Source organism: Polypterus senegalus, chromosome 11, assembly GCF_016835505.1.
Source record: "Polypterus senegalus isolate Bchr_013 chromosome 11, ASM1683550v1, whole genome shotgun sequence".
Taxonomy (NCBI): domain Eukaryota; kingdom Metazoa; phylum Chordata; class Cladistia; order Polypteriformes; family Polypteridae; genus Polypterus; species Polypterus senegalus.
The window spans coordinates 113,642,829-113,663,897 of NC_053164.1; the positions used below are offsets into that span (position 1 = coordinate 113,642,829).

General features: G+C 35.6%; 1 protein-coding gene across 9 annotated transcripts in view; it reads right to left on the reverse strand.

Moving 5' to 3' along the window:
- Positions 1-338: 338 nt before the first annotated feature.
- zmp:0000000711 (tubby-related protein 3) overlaps positions 339-21,069 on the reverse strand; it is a 139,222-nt gene continuing 118,491 nt past the window's right edge. For all 9 annotated transcript variants that reach the window (XM_039769519.1, XM_039769514.1, XM_039769521.1 and 6 more), the window contains 7 exons: positions 20,283-20,407; positions 19,036-19,227; positions 13,567-13,679; positions 12,747-12,861; positions 6,873-6,971; positions 3,896-4,067; positions 339-2,430 (listed from right to left, as the gene is read on the reverse strand). In XM_039769519.1, the coding sequence (XP_039625453.1) occupies positions 2,297-2,430; positions 3,896-4,067; positions 6,873-6,971; positions 12,747-12,861; positions 13,567-13,679; positions 19,036-19,227; positions 20,283-20,407 (950 nt within the window). In that variant the 3' untranslated portion in view covers positions 339-2,296. The remainder of the gene's footprint in view (positions 2,431-3,895; positions 4,068-6,872; positions 6,972-12,746; positions 12,862-13,566; positions 13,680-19,035; positions 19,228-20,282; positions 20,408-21,069) is intronic.

Sequence of the window (21,069 nt, forward strand, 5' to 3'; positions counted from 1 at the left end):
ACCTATGTTGAAGTATGGTGGTGGAAACATTTCGGATGAGCTACCTAAAGCAGGAAAAATAAATTGTGTAAAATATATCTAAATACTGAAAAATGACCCTTTACATTGTCATGGATGGCTGGGGCCCTTTCCTGGCTAGGACACCTCTGCCTTGGAAGGACCACGGGAGCAAGTGTGGATAGAGCATCACCTCCCCTGGAATGCTGGATAGCGGCGGTACCTCAGACTCCTGCAGGGCTTCATGGGAATTGGAGTTTGTTACAGCTCTGTTGGGATCCAGGGGAGCTGCCAGGGTGTGCTGCCGGAAGTAGGTCAACAAGCACCTGGAGCACTTCTGGGTGACCTATATAAAGGACCAGCAGACACTACTCCGGGAGTCAGAGTTGGGTGGTAGTGGATGAAGCTTGCCAGAAAGGAATGGTGGAGATAAAGGAGTAAGAATTCTGGTGTGCTTTGGTGACTGTGTTGTGTGCTCGTGGGGACGAGGAAGACTGTGCCTCCTACGTCTCTCTGTTAAGGGTTAAGTGCTGGTATAGCGCCATCTGCTGTCACAACATAAAAAAAAAGCATGGGCAAGAGTTCAGGAGAACAATGATCCGAAAAGACAAGGACAAAATAGGCTTGGAATGGGTCAAGGAGAGAAGGCAAATGTCTTAAACATGGCTCAGTCAAAGCCCTGATTGTCAATCCAACTGAGAATCTGTGGAACTGTTTGAAAACTGTGTATCCACAAGACCTGAACAACCTGGAAGTGTGCAAAGCTAGTACTTACAGTATTTAACCAAGAAGACTTAAAGGTTTGAATGCTGGGCACAGGTATTAAATACTTGCGGACACAGCATTTTTCCTTTTTTTTGTCTTAAGATTTTTTTCCTAACGTAAAATTACTCAAGAGTCTGAACAATTTTGCAACGCATCATATATACAATATACACTATACATACTTGTGTATGTATATTCAGAAGGTGTTCACTTTGAAAATATTTCTTTATAAAATAAACAATCTTGAAATATTTGTATATTTGTCAGTGCAAACCATGTGCTAGATGTACTAAAATGTAAAAACAGGCTGAGAGGCAATGGTTAAGTAAAACAGAAAAACAGATGTGTTTAAAGACCTCAGTACACTCCAGATTGTGTTACTTACAGTATTTGAGAATTCTAATTAAAATTACAAATTGCAGTAATTAAATGTACACAGCTTTCGCCTGCATTTAGATATACAGGGAGCAGATGTTAAAATATAATTAGTCATTCAACATCATATTAAATTACACTTTAGGGAAATAAATAAAAAAAAGGTGATTTGTCACCCCATTCAATGAATGCACACAATAATCTCAAAATACTTTTACAGAAGGGAATAAAACAGCAAAACATTAAACAGATTAGCAAGCTTTCAAGGTGGACACAAAACAGGCAGAAAAGAAAACTGAAGAGCATAATAGTGTTTAAATTTTATAAAAATGGAATAAATGCCTCACTTCTCTCATGACACAGAAAGCACTGATGTTAAAGAAAGAAAAACATTTAAAATGTATAGTCCAATTTAAACAGGACAAAGTGAAGCACCATTTTGGATCGATAAAAATGTTTTTCGGTAATGATTTATCAAATTTTTATTGAGGTTTGACTTTCCAAATAAAGTGTCTTTTAAAATGTGTTACTATGTTGCATTTACCACTGAGGTGCAAGCATTAGCAGTGACTTTTAAACAGCTTCACAAGAAATGAGGCAGAATAATCACATAATTAAACCATAAATGAGAATAGGCTGTACGTCAAACATTTGGACTTATTATAGACACATTTCAAGTTAAACTAATAATTGCAAATGCAATACTCCATAAGGAGCTAGACATACTTGTAGTGTTAGCTCTGCTGTTGACTAGTAAAGTATATACATTCATGGTCAAGCCTTCCTCTCCCTCCTGCCTTGACGCTGATATTGGCAGGACTGAGAAACATAATCTAAACATACTAAACATCAGCACTGAAACACAGTTTCTAGGTGACCAAAAATGAAAAGCATATAAACAATACATGGATTTTATTTAGTAAAAAATGCTTGATATAGGCTGCATGATTTACAGTTATCGTCAAATGTCTCTTCTTAGTGTATGTAAATTTTTGTTTTTCTAAAAATGATTTCATAGAACTAGTTCACGATTGTAACAAAATGCACTGCTGCAAAATAAATAACATTTCCTTGTAGATAAAAATCAAACAATAACCTAGCACAAGTTAGGTTGTTGTTACTGAAGTCTTTTTTCACTTCAAGGGGGATCCTGCCCCCGTCACTCGCAAGCCAACTTGCTATCAAAGCTGGATAGTCCAATGGCGAAGGCCTGCAAGGCGCACATAGGGTAATTATAGTCTAGCGTGAAGACATCCTCTGCCACTCTGCCAAACTGCATTACAATGTAGTCAGCTGGAAAGTGAGAAAAAATATAGTTAACAGTGACTGGTACGCTCTTGCCTGATTAATACTTAGGTTTATTACATACCCCAGTTATCCCATATAGGCTTAGAAAGGGTACTTAGGCTAAAAACAAAACTTACTTTATGAGCTATGGAAGAAATATTCTGTGTATTAAAAATAAATACAATGTATATATATTATATATATATATATATACACATATACAATGTGTATATATATTATATATATATATATACATACACATATACAATATATATATATATATATATAAAACACCTTTTGATTGATTCATATGGTCTTCATCTACTACTGGCAGTGCGTGGCCGGACTAGAGTCTGTACATTGCAACAGACAATAAGAACTTTTCATTTATGCAAAATTTTTCTTTCTGTAAGTGAAAGCAGATTTTTGCAACATGCTCAGCTGCTTTTTGCAAACCACTTTGTCGAATATACAAACCTTTGGAAGTCTGGAGCCCTAACCCTGAGTATATTGCAGGGCAGCAAAAATTATGCAGTATTGCTGGAATGGACATAACATTTTGGTGACAATGCAAGAATCTGAGGAAAGAGGATATTTTGTAGGAAGGAGGCGTTAACTATAAAGTATTCTAGGACTCCCTAGTAACAACACAGTAAACTCTACTTACAAAGACCAGTCTTTCAGAAGAGAGTACAAATTGTGAAGCTTTACTGGATGATATTTGGGGATTTTGTATACAGTAGTTTGTTTAGAGGAAGTTTTTTCTTTTTGTTAGAATGAGCAAGGGAAACAAATTAAAAATTAAGGTGAATACCCCTAAAATTAAAATTGTCCTATCCTCTGTCTACAAACATGGTATTTGACAAGAAAAGAAATTGGAGTCAGCTACAATTATATCTGCATGCAAACACTGGTGTTATCTGTCATTTTACAATGAGTTATCTCTAAAGACGGGCCAATATGGATAATCTGAAATGGAATATTCAGGACTAATTTGAACTGAAAACTGTAAAGACCCTATTAATCACAGCATCTCAGACTGAAGACAGAGGATGGAAACAAGAAAAACAAATTAAATGACAAGTTCTATCAACAGCAAAAATCCTCATAAAGAATATGGAACATAAAACTGCAGCCAATGTGTCTGTCTTCCAGAACCAAATCTAACACCAATTTTAGGATGCAACCAAGTTAAATCCTCATTGATTTAATAAGTATCTGCATTACAGAAAAACATATTTTACAAAACATGTTATGACTCTTTTTCCTAAATAATATAACAGAAAGCCTGCTTTGTCCAAAAAAAGATTTGGTTTATAGGACATGTTACACTTAACAATAATCATTTCAGTTTAATTTGAATACATTTACGAGGAGATATTTTTGTAAGTATATTCTTTTAGTTTCAATACAACTATCTCACACAATAATATAAAACACATAATACGTATTTAGCAATGGAAGCACTCACGGTCATTTTCATGAACAATCTGGAAGTTTTTCACTGAAGCTTGCGTTACCCTGCCATGGAAGTTGAGTACATATGATTGAGTGTCATCATTCCATACTGGGGCCTTGTTGTGCAGCTCAATCAGGTTTTCCAGAGAACGATTCTGCCACTTAGTTAACAAGCTCTCGTGATCCTAAAAAACAGATAACAGTTATAAAGGGCAATTTTCCTTTCACTGTAAACGATGTCTCATATTCCTTAATAGCCTTGGTAGATTAAAGCCAAGTGAATTTATGCAAGTTTACAAAATTCTGCTCAGTTATAAGGCATATTATCCAGAATTTTGAAACCATACAGTGGTAGCGGTTCACGGCAATTCTTTCTTGCATGTCCACTCTCAAGAGCCATGTTAAACAAGAATTACTTTATCAACTCTCATTTAACTGGAAGTTGGCTCCTATTAGGAAAAAAAAACAAGACCGCGAGGGGGCGTCCGCCCTGGTTATGTTGGGGGCCACGGGTTAAGGGCTTGGAAGCCCAGCCCTGTAGGGACCCATGGCCACAAGCAGGCGGCGCCCCGGTGCCTGAATATCCCTGGAGCCCAGCACTTCCGCCACACCAGGAAGTGCTGGGGGGAAGACGACAGGGACACCGGACGGCTTCCGGGTGCGCAGCCGGCACTTCCGCCACACTGGGGCGTGTCTATGGAGGAGTGCCGGGAAGCAGCTGGAGCCCATCCGGGTTCCTATTTAAGGGGCCGCCTCCCTTCAGTCGAGAGCGGAAGTCGGGTGGGAGAGAGACGGAGCTGGAGCTGGAGAGAGGACTGGAGGCAGCCAGAGAGGCATTTTGACTGTGTGGCCTGGACTTTGGGGGAACGGTGCAAGAGGCACTGGGACGTGCACTGACATTATTGTAAATAAACAGTGTGTGGTGGAGCCAACGATGTCCGTCTGTCTGTGTCCGGGTTCAAGTCCACAACATGATTAACAGATATTGGTCCAGATTCCAGATAAATGAGGGGAAAGAACTGCTAAAACTGTCAAGTTGCTGAACAATAAAGAAAAGAAATATACAGTATTTTAGCTACTATGCAAGTGATCAAGTTTGATATATCAGATTCTTTCATTCATCTCTCTATTATAAAAAAAATTCTTGGAAGGAGATGAGACGTGATTTTCTCGGAGAGACACTTATACGTCCCATCTCGCAAGACGAGTCCATGCCCTGGGCTGGAAATAAAGGACAAACAGTAGATGACAAAGTAGAACATCGTAAAGAATGAAAAAATGTTGACTTGGTACACATGCAGAGCAGGTTAGAGATAATGGAAATACGAAAATTCGAAAGTCTCAAAAAAAAAGGATAGGAAAGATTGCATTAGCGCAAACAAATGGAAATTATTACTCGGTCAAATAATGGGACAGCGAGAAAAGACTGAATATATTGTTCGGATTTAAACTTTAAGATGGAGACTTGCAGATCGTCTAATTCGTGTTGCCAGTGAGAATTAAAAGATTCCAAAAACGTTGGCACAGTATGAAGTCCCGTGAGACGGAGACTTTTAACATGTGATTCTTTCAAGTCACACCCTACTTACAACTATTTTCAAACAAGACCACGGTCATCTATCCTCAGTCGTATGAATGCTTTTGTCAGACACACTTCCTGTGCTCTCAGTTCTTATAATTTTTATCAGGACAATAATTTTATACGTTCTAGATGACATGTCAATGACTAAGTGAAGAAGAAAGAGCATGGGCAAACATTTGAAAAAGTCATTTTATTTATTAGAGAAAGAAACGATATTCACTCACAGGCAGTTATACATTGCATTGTCACAATGCAAGTCCAAATTCAATGCAATCTTGAAGAAAAGTTAATTCCAAATATTGTTTTTACTGAAGTGGACAGTGGAAGGAAAACAGAGCACCTGGAGGGAACCTACACAGACACAGGGAAAACATGCAAACTCCATCCAGGGGGAACTGTGGACGCAAACAATGATCCCCTTACTGTAAGGCAGCAGCACTAACACTGTGCCACTACGTTAAAATATTTGTTAAAATTTCACTCAATAGAAAATGCAATGTTAAACTGATGCAATTAGAATCATTTGACCTTGAAATAAAAAGTTTTATAAAGTATGTGAAAGTCAAAAAAATATATATATTTCTCATAGACTAGTCTTTGGGATGGTAAAGTTGCTTTCTTAGTTGATCCCCTCCAACATAGTAAATATTATTTTAGACAAATCAATCATTCAGTTCTTACTTTATATATTTTTACCATATTCCATCATGGATACCCGAAGAATTTTACACAACATATTGCATATACTGTACTATTACAACTGAACCATGGTGTCACTTTCACGCAATGACACCACAGATGGATTACTGCATATATCCTTGTAGTTCAAGTTCAGTTCCTTTGCCTCTAAGCCAAGTTGCCTTTATAAGAAAAGGTGGCAGAAGAAGATTTTTTTCTCCTTTGCAAGTGGTACTATGTTGCTTTGCATGATTGAGACAGCCACTTTAAGAGGGCTCCAGTTTATTACACTGTGCACTGTATTAACCTTAGGATGGAAATCAGTAATACTTTTACAATGATCAATGTCATCATATATGGTTATTGTCTTTATTTTTCGCTTTTTCTTAAATATATGGAAGTATTCATAAACCAAACATTACAGTAACCAGTGCCACAGTGCCCGCTAGATCCTAACACAGGGTCACGGGGGTCTGCTGGAGCCAAAATATGTAATGTCTTTCATGATGCTGAATATCCCTATTATGTCTACTTAGGCTGAAGTATGCCCAACATGATTGTAATTTTCCCCCATAATAAATTCCAAAAGCCACAGTATATTTCAAGAAGTGACTGTATCAAAGGATGACCAAAACAAAATGAAAACACATTCAATTTCCTTTCTTTTGTTATTTTTTATTGCATGACTCATGCAGCATTATATTATTTATTGCAATCTTTAAATACTTACATTCCTGGGTCGGAAAGGAACCCTTTCATGATTAATGCTCATCCCAGGAATTACCACGGTCATCTTTCGTGGTCCCTTGAATCCTAAGACATTGGTTTCCTGAAATAAATGAAAAATCAATAATTTATATTTGTTGAAAAGGTTACATAGGTCATGAATCATAAACACATATAAATCATTGAAAAAATATTATTAAATGAATTAAGGTGTACAGCAGGTGTTGGGTTCATTCACATGTTTATTTTGTAAATAAAAAAATGAAAAACCAAAAAAAAAAAATCTGGTAACTCACTGTCTTAAAATTGATGTCCATATCAGCCTCAACATTTTCATTCATTTCAACACCATGTCAAAATTTATTTTAAACTGGTCAAACATTAATCCATTCCTTCATTATTTGTACCTGCCAGAGCTGCAGCCTTTCTCAGCATCATTGCATGCATTGTAGGGACAAACCCACACCCATGGTCACTCACAACAGGCTATTTTAGAAACATCAGCTAACCTAACTTACATATCCTTAGGATGTGGCTGGAAAATTGTTAAGTACTCTTACTTCGAAGACTGTAATGAGTGTCACATTTTACAATTACGAGAGAAATCTGAGAACTAAGGGCAGAGTCAGAGTGTTCATAGTAAGTCTTCTAAACAGCAGAGGTCGGTATCAAACACTGTTATGCTTATCCCATCCCTTCAACAGAAGTTTGTTTCATGAACACCTAAGAAGCTTTCCTTAGTGTTGAAAGACCATTTAAGGAATGTACAATCCTACACTTCATATTAATCGGAGCAGAATTTCTGAGACACAATGGTTGTGCTAGAATGACATCTTTTAGGTAGTGAGAAATACACCAATAAGATACTTGAAATACTTATATGGCCATTTTTTCTCTATGGAACATGAAATATTAGAAAAATATCATCTGATTATCTTTACTGACCTAAAAATGCATTTTGCCTATACTATGGCTTTTGTTCAAGTATTACTTGCATCACTAACCAGCTAAGAATTCAGAGGCAGAGATAACTTTGCCAAAATATCACAGGAAATTGGTGACTTGGTCCACACATGAACATAATAATAATAATTTATTTATAAAGCACCTTCCCCATGCTCACAAGCAACAAGACAAAGTACACTGCCTTGATATCTCCAAGATTTCATCATAGACTTAGACAATTGGCAAGAACTACTAGTCAACTTGTGAGGGCTCTGTAATTGTAACATTTCTTGGTATATTGTGATACTGTAAGTACATTAAATTTCAAATATCTTAAACAAATCGTTTACCCATGACCCTCCATTATGGAATATGTAAAAAAACTGGCACTAGAAATACATCAAATATGCCTTTACATGAACAGATGAAACAGTGAAGTTTGTAAAAATCATACACACTTATAAAAATCCCCTAAATGACTAGGACAAGTCGACTGTCACACTGCTTGTTAGCTCAGCTACTTGCAAAAGGATTTTGCCTTGAACTTGCCAACTTGAAACTTACTGAAAGAGTATCAGTAGGGATGCAAGATGCAGTAACCTTGGTTATTATACATTATTTCAACAAGAAACTAAAGTTCTCTGAGTACAGCAAACCAAATATGCATATGAAGTAAACCATAACAATACAAGAATTCTCAGATAAAATATTATGTAACATTCTCTATTAATTCCCAAATAAAAATTTTGCCTTGACCTTATCAACTTGAACACTACTGAAAAAAAAACATTAGCAGAGATACAAGATGCAGTAACTCTACTTATTTTAAATTATTTCAACAAGAAACTAAAGAGCTTTGAGTAGAGAATATGAAACATGCATACGATGTAAACCAAAACAATACAAGTATTCTCAAGTAAAATATTAAATTATTATTTAAAATATAATTTAACATTCCCTATTAACTCCCAAGTAAAAATTTCTCTTATAATAATTCTCTTAATTATTCTGAAGTAACTCAACATGAAAAAACATTAACTGTCCAAATGTCTGGTCTAAGGATTTTAAAATAGGAAAGAATGAATATAACTATACAAGTGTGAATAACATATAAAATGATATCAGATATCTATCAATTTATTTCATTTTCAAAAACTTGCTAAGTCGAATTCTGGATAACAAGATTCAAAACTCATTCCAGATGTTTTGTAAGACAAAGTGAACATGGCCCATTTTGCTAGGCTTTTAATAAAACATGAAGCCTGTTAAAACAGCAGACTTGACAGGCATGCAGAAATTCACCTGCACACACCCACATCTGCACTCCTGAGTTAAGTTAATGGCTGAACTGCAGTTTGTACAAACACTTTAATCATCCCTGTACTTCATTTGAAACAAAAGAGCAAATCAGAGTTTAGATGGACATGTCCCAGATGGACATTCATTTTAGGATTGTAACCACAAAGTGAACTCTGGCTGAATGTGATGGAGAAAATATTGCTCCTATAAGCAAGCACTGGATCTGTAAATGAAAGGGACCCTAACCTAATCATAAGATGTTACACCTTCCTTCAAAACTAGCTTCATTCAACTGCTCTTTTTCTTTAAAAATAAAACTAAAAGCTGATGGTCCATCTTCTTTTGGCACCTTAAAGCTGATGAGCTGCTCTCTTTTTAGGGTGAGGAGCCACCCACTTTCTGTGGAACAAGAAGCTTGCAAATGTTGTTTGGTCTGGAAGTTACTCGCCAAAAAGCTTTGGAGCTAGACACCATGAACTAATTAAATGGGTTTAGTGTTATCAGGTGCTGTCACTGATTAGGAATGTGGTTGGAACAAAAACCAGCAGTCATGGGGGTCCCCAGGACCGAGGCTGGGAAACACTGAGATAGACCAACCAAGATTTAAGCCACAACTGCCAGGATCATCTGTTGAGCTATCAAGAAAAATCCACAACCCACTTCAGCTGAGACACAGATTTCTCTCTAAACAAGTGGTGTTGCTGTTTCAAGATGTATAATATGGTGGCGCTTGAACAAAAATGTGCTGCACAGTCATGTTGCAAGTTAAAAAGCATTTTCTGTGAAAATAGCCCACTTACAATATGTCAAACAGAATCTAGACAGGCCTCAAAGATTCTGGAATAAAGTCCTTTGGAGTGATGAGACCAAAATTGAACTTTATGGTCACAACCGTAAACACTATATTTGGAGACGATGCAACAAGGCTCATGATGAAAAGTACATCATCCCTACTGTGAAGCATGGAGGTGGATCTCTGATGTTCTGGGGGAGTGTGAGCTACAGTGGCATAGGTAACTTAGTGAAATTGATGGCAAGGCGAATGCAGCATGTTATAGGAAAATATTGGAGGATACCTTGCATTCATCAGTCCGGAAGCTGTGCGTGGGAAGCACTTGGGTCTTCCAACGTAACAATGATCCAGAACACAACGCCAAGTTGTGCCTTCAGCAGCTACAGCACAGAAAAGTGAAGGTGCTGGAGAGGCCATCACAGTCCTCTGATCTCAATTTCATTGAGCCACTTTGGGAAGATCTCTAAACGTGCAGTACATGCAAGGCAAGTCCAGAATTTACAGGACCTGGAGGCTTTTTGCCAAGAAGAATGGTGAGCTCTACCACCTGAGAAAATCAAGAGCCTCATCCACAACTATCACAAATGACTGCATGCCATCATTGATGTTAAAGGGGTCAATAAACAGTATTAAGAACTAAGGGTATGCAAACTTTTGTACAGGGACCATCTCATTATTTTCCTTATTACTATGTTTTGTTTAATGGTCTGTGATTCCTTATAGTTAGTTACCTTGAATTTCATTAAAAGTAAATGTCTTTAGCCTGACCAGTCACCTTTTCTGTATATCTTACAAGTTTTGCCAGGGAATGTAAACTTATGAGCACAAACATATGTTTGTCTGCCTTATCTTTCTTCAGTCCTGTCTTGTATGTCAATATATATGCAGTTATCGTATTTCTATAACCCTTGTATTTGTCAATGAATTGTATCATTCTGTTTCTTAAAACAAGTGTGCTTCAGTTACCTTGGCAGAGGGCTAACAGCCAAAAAAAAAACCCCTACAAAAAAAGTAAGGAAAATAAAGTAGAAACCAGACCAATCTATTTAATTAATTACTGGCATTGCCAAAGGCAACCCTGGACAATTAACATCATTTTTTTTCTCACATCCATACATTATTGTATTTTGTTGGTGTCCCTGGGTGTGCACAGAACAAGTGATCCCTCATTTTTATGCAGTTTGAGACAGAAAGTGCAATTCTAAAGTAACAAATATTCCCACAGCAAATTCAAAGTCATTAATCACACTCTTTTACACTAGATAAATTCAAAGTCATTAATCCACCTAACATTTGCAATTGTAATTATAGCAAGAAATTGTGTCTTAACCCATCCTAGCAAAACAAAGTTAATCCACATTGTACCCTGATTATAAGTGTAAACAGAAAGCACAGTTACCCATTCACTTTAACAAATGGTCGGAATTGGGAGCTTCTCCCACAATGAGGGCAATTCAATATAAATACAGATTATACAGTATTGTACTTAGTAAGGAAGTAAACCAATGAGGAGTTTGAATTGACCTCTCTAGAGCTGCAATACAGCAGAGTTAACTACTATATTACCATGCCACTATTCTGTCACAAGCAATATTAAAATAAAAACTGTCCAACCCCATTTCAGAAATAATTTTCCAGTGCTACTACAGTCTGATTGTATGGCAATGGTAAGTAATGTTCTGATCAGAGAGAAGGAATATAATGGTATTATATTTAACCTCTGAATCAGGTACATATAAATTGAGGAAGAAATCTGAAACTTAATTCAAAATTAATAATTCACACAAATGTTAACAAAACCTGTCTATTTTTTCAGCTAGGACTTATTCTATAATTATAATATTTCATTTCAATATCTATTAATATTTACAGACTGAAGACAACTCAACTCCCAAGTCATTCAAACCAAATTTCAACTCCTGGACTTCTTTCCAGTCTTTGCTCATATAACAGTTACTTTTATATAAAAATTATTCTTAGGAAAAAATTGAAATTTATTCTTCTTCTCAGCTTGGGGTTACAGAATTCAGGTTTGGAGCAGAACTGCACAAAACAAATTTGCAGGTCCTTTCCACAGTTATAGCTGACAGGTCAAAATGTGAAAGAAACTGCTGTCAGCTTTCATTAAATGAAACATGAAAGGAGTACAAGCAATGTACCTTGAATTATTCAAGATATCAAAATGAAAAACTATGTACAAAAAGAATGTGTAGAGCACTATTATTTTTTTTAACTTCACAATCTACCTTTGTTTGGTGAATGGCTAAGGTTTTGCAGGGTTATTATATCAATGTGTTACGGCCGTATGATATATGTGCCTCCATAAGCTAATATAATAAATTTTGTCTTTAACATTAATAGGTGTCTGGGTTGCATGTAATTTTTTGCTATGTTTATTCAGAAGTCCTAAATTATTGTTTGAAAGAGAAATGTAAAGAATGTGAGCCTGAAAAGATATCTTAGTGTTCTAGGCATCTTAGATATGTAGCGGTCAAATGATTTATAAAAAAACTGCCAGAACTTTTACTGTTCTATGCTAAATGTGCATGTATGTTAAAAATATCTGGATAAAATCAAATGGGATGAGCGTTACCCCAGCTGAATACAGGAATTAAAACAAAGGAAGGTCTGTATACTTTGAAACTAATTTAGAAAACACAACTACTACAGTTTACAAAACTAGATTATAAAAATATTCCAAATCTGTTCTGACATAAACAGTTTCCACTCTGCCATAGTAGGAAGGTTGTAGTTGATTGAATGATGAAATATCAATCACAAAAATCAGAAAAAGCATATAACTATTCATTTAGAAATCTAAGCATATGTAGCAATACTCACATAGCATATGGCAGCAAGCTCCTGCCGTGTGTTGCTCTCCTCAAGAAGAGTCTGTGGTTTGTTTGGATTTGATCCATTGTCATACACAGTAAACTTTGTTCCCATCAGATTAGACCTTTGAAAAGAATGTTGTCAAAAGATCTAGCCAGTTGTTACTGAATGTCAAGGACAGACATCACAACAGACAAATCTTAACATGGTCTCTAGCTATGAATTTGCCACCTTTTTTCCATTTTACTGCGACAACCCAATTCTTTATTAACATTGACAGTAAAGATATAATGCATTTGGACATAAAGCCTCAAATTGGTTGCAATAAGTTTCCGCATATGAGAAGTATAATTGTAATAGTAAATATTAGGATTCAACATATTACATCACTTGATACAGTAAGCTGAACATGGAGAAGATGTGAGTGCTTAGTCTGCTAACCTTAATTAACTTTAGTTAGCATATACACTATGAAGAATGTATTAAAAAAACACTTTAGTTACAATTTACAAAGAAAACATAATATTCAGTATATCATATTTTTAGGCTAATCTCCCTACTCATAAAATAAAATGGCAAAAATTCAAACATTTTACATTTGGGTAAACAAAAACCTATAATTGTCTTTCTATAGTCAACACATTCTCAAAGATCTTTGAAAATATCCAACATGACTTCATAAAGACAAATCACATTTGTTTTCATCTTACTGCCATTAGAAAAGTGACAGTTAAAACTGATTGGTTCAAGCTAAAAAAAATTTTAAAAATAGAACAATAGTTAGTAAAATATACCATTTGCACACTCAGCCATAAATTTTATTTATTACCTTAGCTTGCCAACAAAACTGTCTCCTTCCCTGGAGAGATCTGTAGGATCTATGGATATTAAATAGTTAGATGTTTTACTCTTCTTCCTCTTCCTGCCAGCAAGCAGAAACACCTAAAAATGGTACAAGTGAATAAGACAATAATCACTTTCCTTTTCAAATATGGCTCAAAAATATTCCAGTTATACAAATACAGGTGTTTCTTACAGATTACAAATATTAATGTATAATCTAAGTTTGGAGTAAAGCATCATAACTGATTAGACAATGTAAAAAAAAATACAAGAATTCATAATAATTCAAACAAAACAAATAGTCCTGAAATGCATTTCAGTGGTCATCCATCCATCCATTTTTCAAACCTGCTTATCCAAAAATGTTGCAATACACGATTACATATTATGATAGAATGGAGTTCTTACATTAACTCTCTGCAACCAGAATACAAAGATGCAATATGTTAACAGACTTTTTTCGTTTATTTAAAACAAAGATAAAAGAAATAAAAAGCTAACTGCACAGGTATATTATCCAGTTATGCGCACAAAACAAATCTCTCAACTCTAGACTCAAAGATACCCTGCCTTGAGACAACTTTAAATTCCCATTGATGTCTCTTCTGAAATCACCATACCTTTGCTGCCTGGCCTGGTTCTCAGGCAGTTTCTTAACTACCCACCTTAAAGGGCACAAAACAACCGTTCATTGTCATCTAATAGGAGCACACACAGTTTTTCCAGTTCCCGCTAGGCATTTTCTCACTGCAGGAACTTTGTTTTCAGGGACCAATGTGTTCCTGTATGATGTAAGCCTTGGGCCACTTTCGCATGTTGCATTCCCACCACACAACAGGAATTGTAACCTTTTATGTAAAATATGTGACATGCAAAGAAGAGTAATGGTGTGCAAAGAGAAATTTGAGAGTTCATGAGAGAAATTTTATTGCTGCGAAGCAATTGCAACATCACTGATGTGATTAGTGCTTCAATGTGATGCACAGCGCAGCATACCAGGGTAGTGGCTATGAAGAGTATTGCGTTGCAAAATGCTGTATCTCCAAAGTCCAAATTACTAGTAGATTTCCAAGATGGTATGTTATGGTATTGCGGATACCCCATGGGTGCGGGTTCATGGAAATAATGTTAGAAAAAACAGAAAAACAGGAATAGGAAATTGTAATCTTTATTCATTTGATGTACGATACATTACTTCAGTTATTTAATGTGCCTATTTAAAATGCAATGAACTTCTTGCAAGCCTGTTGGAGGAGAAGCTCTTTTCAGGTCTGTGTCACTGTGGCTTTACATACATAGCTACACAACACTGAAAGATGGAAAATTCTAATGCCTTACAGCTTGTAAAATGCAAAACATCTCTACCTGTCCTTTGAAAGAAACTGGAGCAAATTCAATTAATGAAGCATGAAACTGGACTGGACAAGCTTTACTAAGTGCTCATTGTGAAATAACATTTTAAAATGTAAACTGCAGGCACAGCCTGACACATAGGTGTGTGGTATCACAGCAGAAACATCAACCAGCCAGAATTTCTTCATCAGACACCAGGAACCAATCATTCGACTGTCAATAAAATAATGCAGCAAAATTGTGTGCCTAGTAAATAAGGCAAGGTGATAAATTCTGGAACTGATGCCTACAAGTTAAAGTCTTATTTAATTTTTGTATCAATACTGCTGTTTCTGTTTTATTTATTTAAGTTTGTGTGGCAGTTGTGAGCATATTCAGATGGCGGTTTATAGACACTTCCCACCTAATCGAATGAAGCTTGACAGAAACTGCCAAGAAGAATGGGATAAATTGCCCAGACTTACTCAACAAAATTCAAAGCTGTAATTGCCGTCAAATGGCTACTTCTACAAAGTACTGAATGAATAAGAGATTTTAGTGTTTGAATTTTAATAAAACTGCAAACTTTCTGAAAACATGTCTTCACTTTGTCGTTATGGGTTATTTACTGTAGATTGATGGGCACAAATTCAAAATTTATGCTTTTAAATTAAGTCTACAACAGAATAGATTGTGCTGAAAGTAAAGGGGTCTGAATAATTTCTGAAACCACTATAAGTATAAAAGCCTTAATGAATTAACAGTATGAATTATGAATTTGTGTATTAATTATGATGAATGAATGAACTAATTCATGAATTAATGAATGAAGTACGAATTTATTAATCAATATAATAACTATCATTTAACAAAACTGTTTTATATAAGGAGCAAATAATATACCCATGTTCAAAAGACTACAGAATTTAAATTGAACACTAGCTGAATATACCCAATGCTGTCTCTGCAGATTTACTTGATTCATTAATGATTGGCCAATTATTCAAGGATACATTTCTGGACAGTTTTATTTTTGGAGTTTGCATGTTCTCCCCGTGTCTGCGTGCATTTCCTCTGGGTGCTCCAGTTTCCTCCCACAGTCCAAAGACATGCTGGTTGGGTGCATTGGTGATCCTAAATTGTCCCTAGTGTGTGCTTAGTGTGTGTGTGCCCTGCGGTGGGCTGGTGCCCTGCCCGGGGTTTGTTCCTGCCTTGTGCCCTGTGTTGGCTGGGTTTGGCTCCAGCAGAACCCCATGTCCATATTTTAGGATATAGCGGGTTGGACAATTACTTTATTTTTCTATTATGGATCCTATTTGAAAGGAGGAATTTGTTGTCATTTTTTATATTTGGTTCTGTTTTCTTTATATCCACGCTTTTCTCTAGTACAATGAGGCAGAGACAATAGGCACCATGCAAGAATCAGTGGTAGATGGGGTGCCAGTCTATATACACACACACACGCACTCACTCACTCACTTCACTCACTCACTTATTCATTGTAAGCCACTTTACAGTCCCCACTTAGTCCTAATGTGCATGTCTCTAGGTTGCTGGATGAACCTCATGTGAACCTATAAAAAATTACTAAATCCATAAAGTCAGAGGCTGGACTAGGATTTCAAAACATGGCTCCTGAGTTGCTGCAAAGCAAATTCATTTGGAGACAATTATTTATACTTTACTAAGGACTGGCAGTTTGTTTAACATTAAGTGACAACAAACAGTTTTACAGAGTCATTAAATAAAAATTGGGAGTAGTTAAATTAATTTATAAATACAAACTGCCATGTATATGGTTTTTTTCAGTACAAACTGCTTTAGAGCTTGGATAGAACATCAGCATGTCTGAGTTTGACTTTTAGCTGATAGTTAAGCTGTCTCATTCAGATCAGCATCTCAATTAGATTCTTCATAAAGGTTGTCAAGGTTTTTTGCTTTAACTACATGTGTTGATAGTTTGTCCCACTGCCCCACAACTCACGGCATAAAGAAGTGCTTGCTGACTTCAGTTTTAAATGCACTTCCCTTTAATGTCCTCAAGTACCCGATTCACCCTTAAGCTGAAAGAATGTTGCTGGATCTATTTTATCAATGCCTTTGAAGATTTTAAATACCTGGATTAGGTCCTCACGCAGTCTCCTCTGCTTGAGATTAAACATACTTAATTCTCTTGAGTCTGTCAGAGTCCTGGGATGCACCTGGTTGCTCTCCTCTGCACAGCTTCAAATGTTGCTATGTCTTATTTGTAAAGTGGGGACTAGAAGTGCACACAATACTCCAAATACGGTCTTACTAGTGGCATTACACAGTTTGAACATAATGTTCCTTGATTTAAATTAAATAGCTTTTCTGATATACCTTAACATTTTGTCTTTTTAATTGCTTTTGTGCATTGCGTAGTTAATGAAAATGTTGCGTTAACATATACTCTTAAATCCTTTTCAGAGGTTGCTCCCTGTATGACAGTGTCTCCCATCTTGTATTTATATAATTTATGTTCCTTTTGCCCATGTGCAGCACTTTGCACTTTTCTACAGTACATTAAAATGCATTTTAAAGGTGTTTGCCCAGGCCTTTTTCCATTCTTTTTGCTGCCTCCTCAGTGTTCCTTCAATGTTAGTGTCATCTGCAAATTTCACAAGTTTGCTATTCTAGAATTATTGCCATTAATATAAATCAGAAAAAGAAATGATCCAAGGACAGACCACTGAAGGACTCCAATGATGACCTTGCACCATGTGTAGCATTCTCCTCCTATCTGTATTCTTTGTCTCCATACTGATTAACCAACTAGAGATCCAGATTTAAAGGTTGCCTATGATGCCTGCAGCTTGTAGTTTCAGAATGAATCTTTGGTGTAGGGTTTTTGAAAGTCTGGGTAAATTATGTTGTATGCTTTGTTTTTTGTCAACTATTCCCATTGCTTCTTCAAAAAAAATTGGTTTGGCAGGACCTTCTTCTCATAAACCCATGCTGGTTGCTATTTAGAGTATTATTTTTGTTTAGGTAATTTTCTAATGTATTTCTTATTATAGTTTCCTTTATTATGCATTGCACAGAATTAAGAATAATTAATCTATAATTACTAGTGTCCATTTTGTTCTCCTTCTTGAAGACTGGAGTCACATTTGCACCTTTCCAGTCCTCAAGTACTTCTCCTTTCTGAAGTGACTGCTGAAATATGCCAAATAAAAGGTTTATAGATGGTGCATTTCATTTCTTTCAATACAACTGGTAAGGTCCCATCAGGTCCAGATGATTTAATGGGTCTTCAGAGTACAGAGGGCTTGAAGCACATCTAACTCTTCTTTTTTTAAAATCTATGAACTCAAGAGTTTTTTAGATCTGCATGAGGCATTCCCCTGTTTCTTCCTTCCTCCCTAATACCTGGATATAATATTTGTTCAGTTCATTTCCTATTTCTTTCAAAAACAATATTTTTCACTCCTGCCCAGGCTGTAAGTTCCCCTTTAATTTTACCAACACCTTCTACCTGCTGGACCATACTACCTACTCTAGTGCAGGGTCTTGCTGTTAAGCAGCTTCTGTGTTCTCCCGCAGGTATGCACATGACTATACTTGCTGCCAAAATGGTTTTCTCTCACTCCTTGGGAGGTTTAGTACAGGACTAAGGATAGGTGATGTCTTTTCCCAAAAAAAATATTTACAGCTCCCTCCTTATGATATATTTATCTTTCAGTGACCTATCCTTAAACATCTTCCTGTATTAATTATCATGGATATACAATATGACTTTCCTTAAACTTATAAATAGCTACATTCTTACCTAAAACAAAGGGGAAAATCTTAATTTTCTCACACTATTATGTATTGGCCACAAAGGTAAGCAAAATGCCAAACTAATTGCTATGGGCAGCAGAGCAGTAAGAAAACAACTAAATCTTTTGTTTTAAGCATAATTAGTCTTGTAGCGAACATTACATACAACCTTTGTGACTCAAATAAAAAAATCTGCATTATAAATTTGTTTATAATTTACTGTATAAGTTTAAGTAAATGAAGTAAAGAAGAAATTAGACTAAGCAGGGATTACTTTGCCAGGTAGTGATTAATGTATTAATTAAAAACAAAACTTGCACAGATTACTTTGTCCTCTTACCTTTCTACCATCGTCCCTCTCCAAATGCATAAAATAAGTAGGATATAATCCTCGGTCCATGCCTTTCTTGTCTCTTGTAATACGACACTTCACAGTAATACCACGTGGAGCTGGTCTTAGAGCAAACTCTTCTAGATTTTCAACATCAATAGTTGGTCCATCCAATTGAGGGGAACTAGATGCTGCTTTTTCCTGATACAGAAAAAAGTAATGGTAGGGAAAAATCTTCATTATGCTGATTAACTGTACTGTGTACAATTTTTATTTACATCAACCTATATTTCATGCTGCAGTTTTAGGTTTGGGCAATGCCATTAAAAACACATACATGTGAACTAATACGTCTCATGTAAGTACAGTAAACACAAGAACAATAATAGTATTAAATAATTTATGATATTTATTGCACCAGTTGTTATTACATTATGTGTAAGTCAACAATAGAAATTTCAAATGACAAACATTACAATACATCTACATCTAAATTGTCACTGACAGAATAGGTTGTGTATGGTATGAAATGAGAAACCAAATGCCAAAATAAACACAAATCATTTCACAGATCAAAATGAACAGAATCAAAAACAAACTTGTTAGAATACACGTTTTTGTATTCAGAAGCACCTAACTTTTTTAAAGATTTCCTCACTTGCTTAAGCATTTTCTGAAATCTGTAATAATATGCAAAAATTTGTATTTGATGATGAAAATAAACTTTCTCATTGGTTAGCTCATTTATTATTTTTATGAACCTTAATAAAAGGATAAATGTCTGTGTGTCCATCTGGTTGTTAAGCATTAACACTGCTTCTGAAGCATTTTATTATTGCAAATGTTTTTGATGTGCTATTTTATTCATATATACATTACAAAATATATTCCAATAGATGGTGCACTGTAAACATTAACAAGGAGGTCTACATTGATTACATTAGTCATTTTATAATATCATTAAACACATGCTTAGTTACACATTGCCTCAATAAAAATGTATGTGAAGTTTATTCATAAAACTCATAAAAAACTAAAAAAAATATGCTGATTGTATTCTGTTGGCAGTAATGAATTATTTTTTTCTATGAGGGCTTGATTGGATGAAATAAGCTGCACAGGAGGATTATAAAAATGTCTCAAATTAAAGTACAATGATTACCATACAGTAGATGTTATGCTTTACCAAGCAATATCTATTACATGGAACAGAAAAACTACAGAATGTGTTACCAAATAAAAGATATAAGGCTGACCGTGTTAGATTTAGTACTTGAAGCAGATGCTGGTCGCTGGATATCTGCATGAGGAGAGAGAGATCTGGCACTCTCTCCCTCATCTTCACTGTTGTCTTCATCAAAGTTCAAGCTTCCAGATATTCCTATAATGATAAAAATGGTAAGGCTGGGTTGGATATTGTTTGAAGAATTTCTTCCTTTAATGCCGTTTCCCTTCAAAACATGCCACATAAACAATATACCATAATGTATTCTGTCATCTTTTTTTTATATTGGAAAGGTTTTCATGTGTTCCAAATGCATTCTACACTAGAAAGGTTCCAATTACATGCCCACTTTTACAAAGACCAGGTACAGCACAATTATAGCACTTCCCAAAAGATGGTTTCAAAATGGAGGAACAGAAGTTTTTCACTTTTAACATATCATGATTATTCAGCTATTTTTGTGTAAATGTACTCAAGAAAATATGTGCACTTAATATCCAAATATCTACAGTAAACCTAAAAACATAACATTCTGAATTCAAGTGTCATGGTCTGTCTTTCCCTATTTTTGTGTTTGTCTTTGTTCAGGTATTGACTTTTTCACATTCCCAAAGACATGCAAATTAAGTTAACTGACATCTGTAAATGGGTCACATGTAACTGTGAATGTAGGTGTCTCCATGAGTGGGTTTTGCAATAATCTGGCACCAAATTCATGGTTTGCTTTTGTCATGCATCTTATACTACTAGATTTGACTCCAGGTTTGAGAAAATTGTTATTTATGTATTTATGATAGTAAAAAGAAAGTGTACATTAA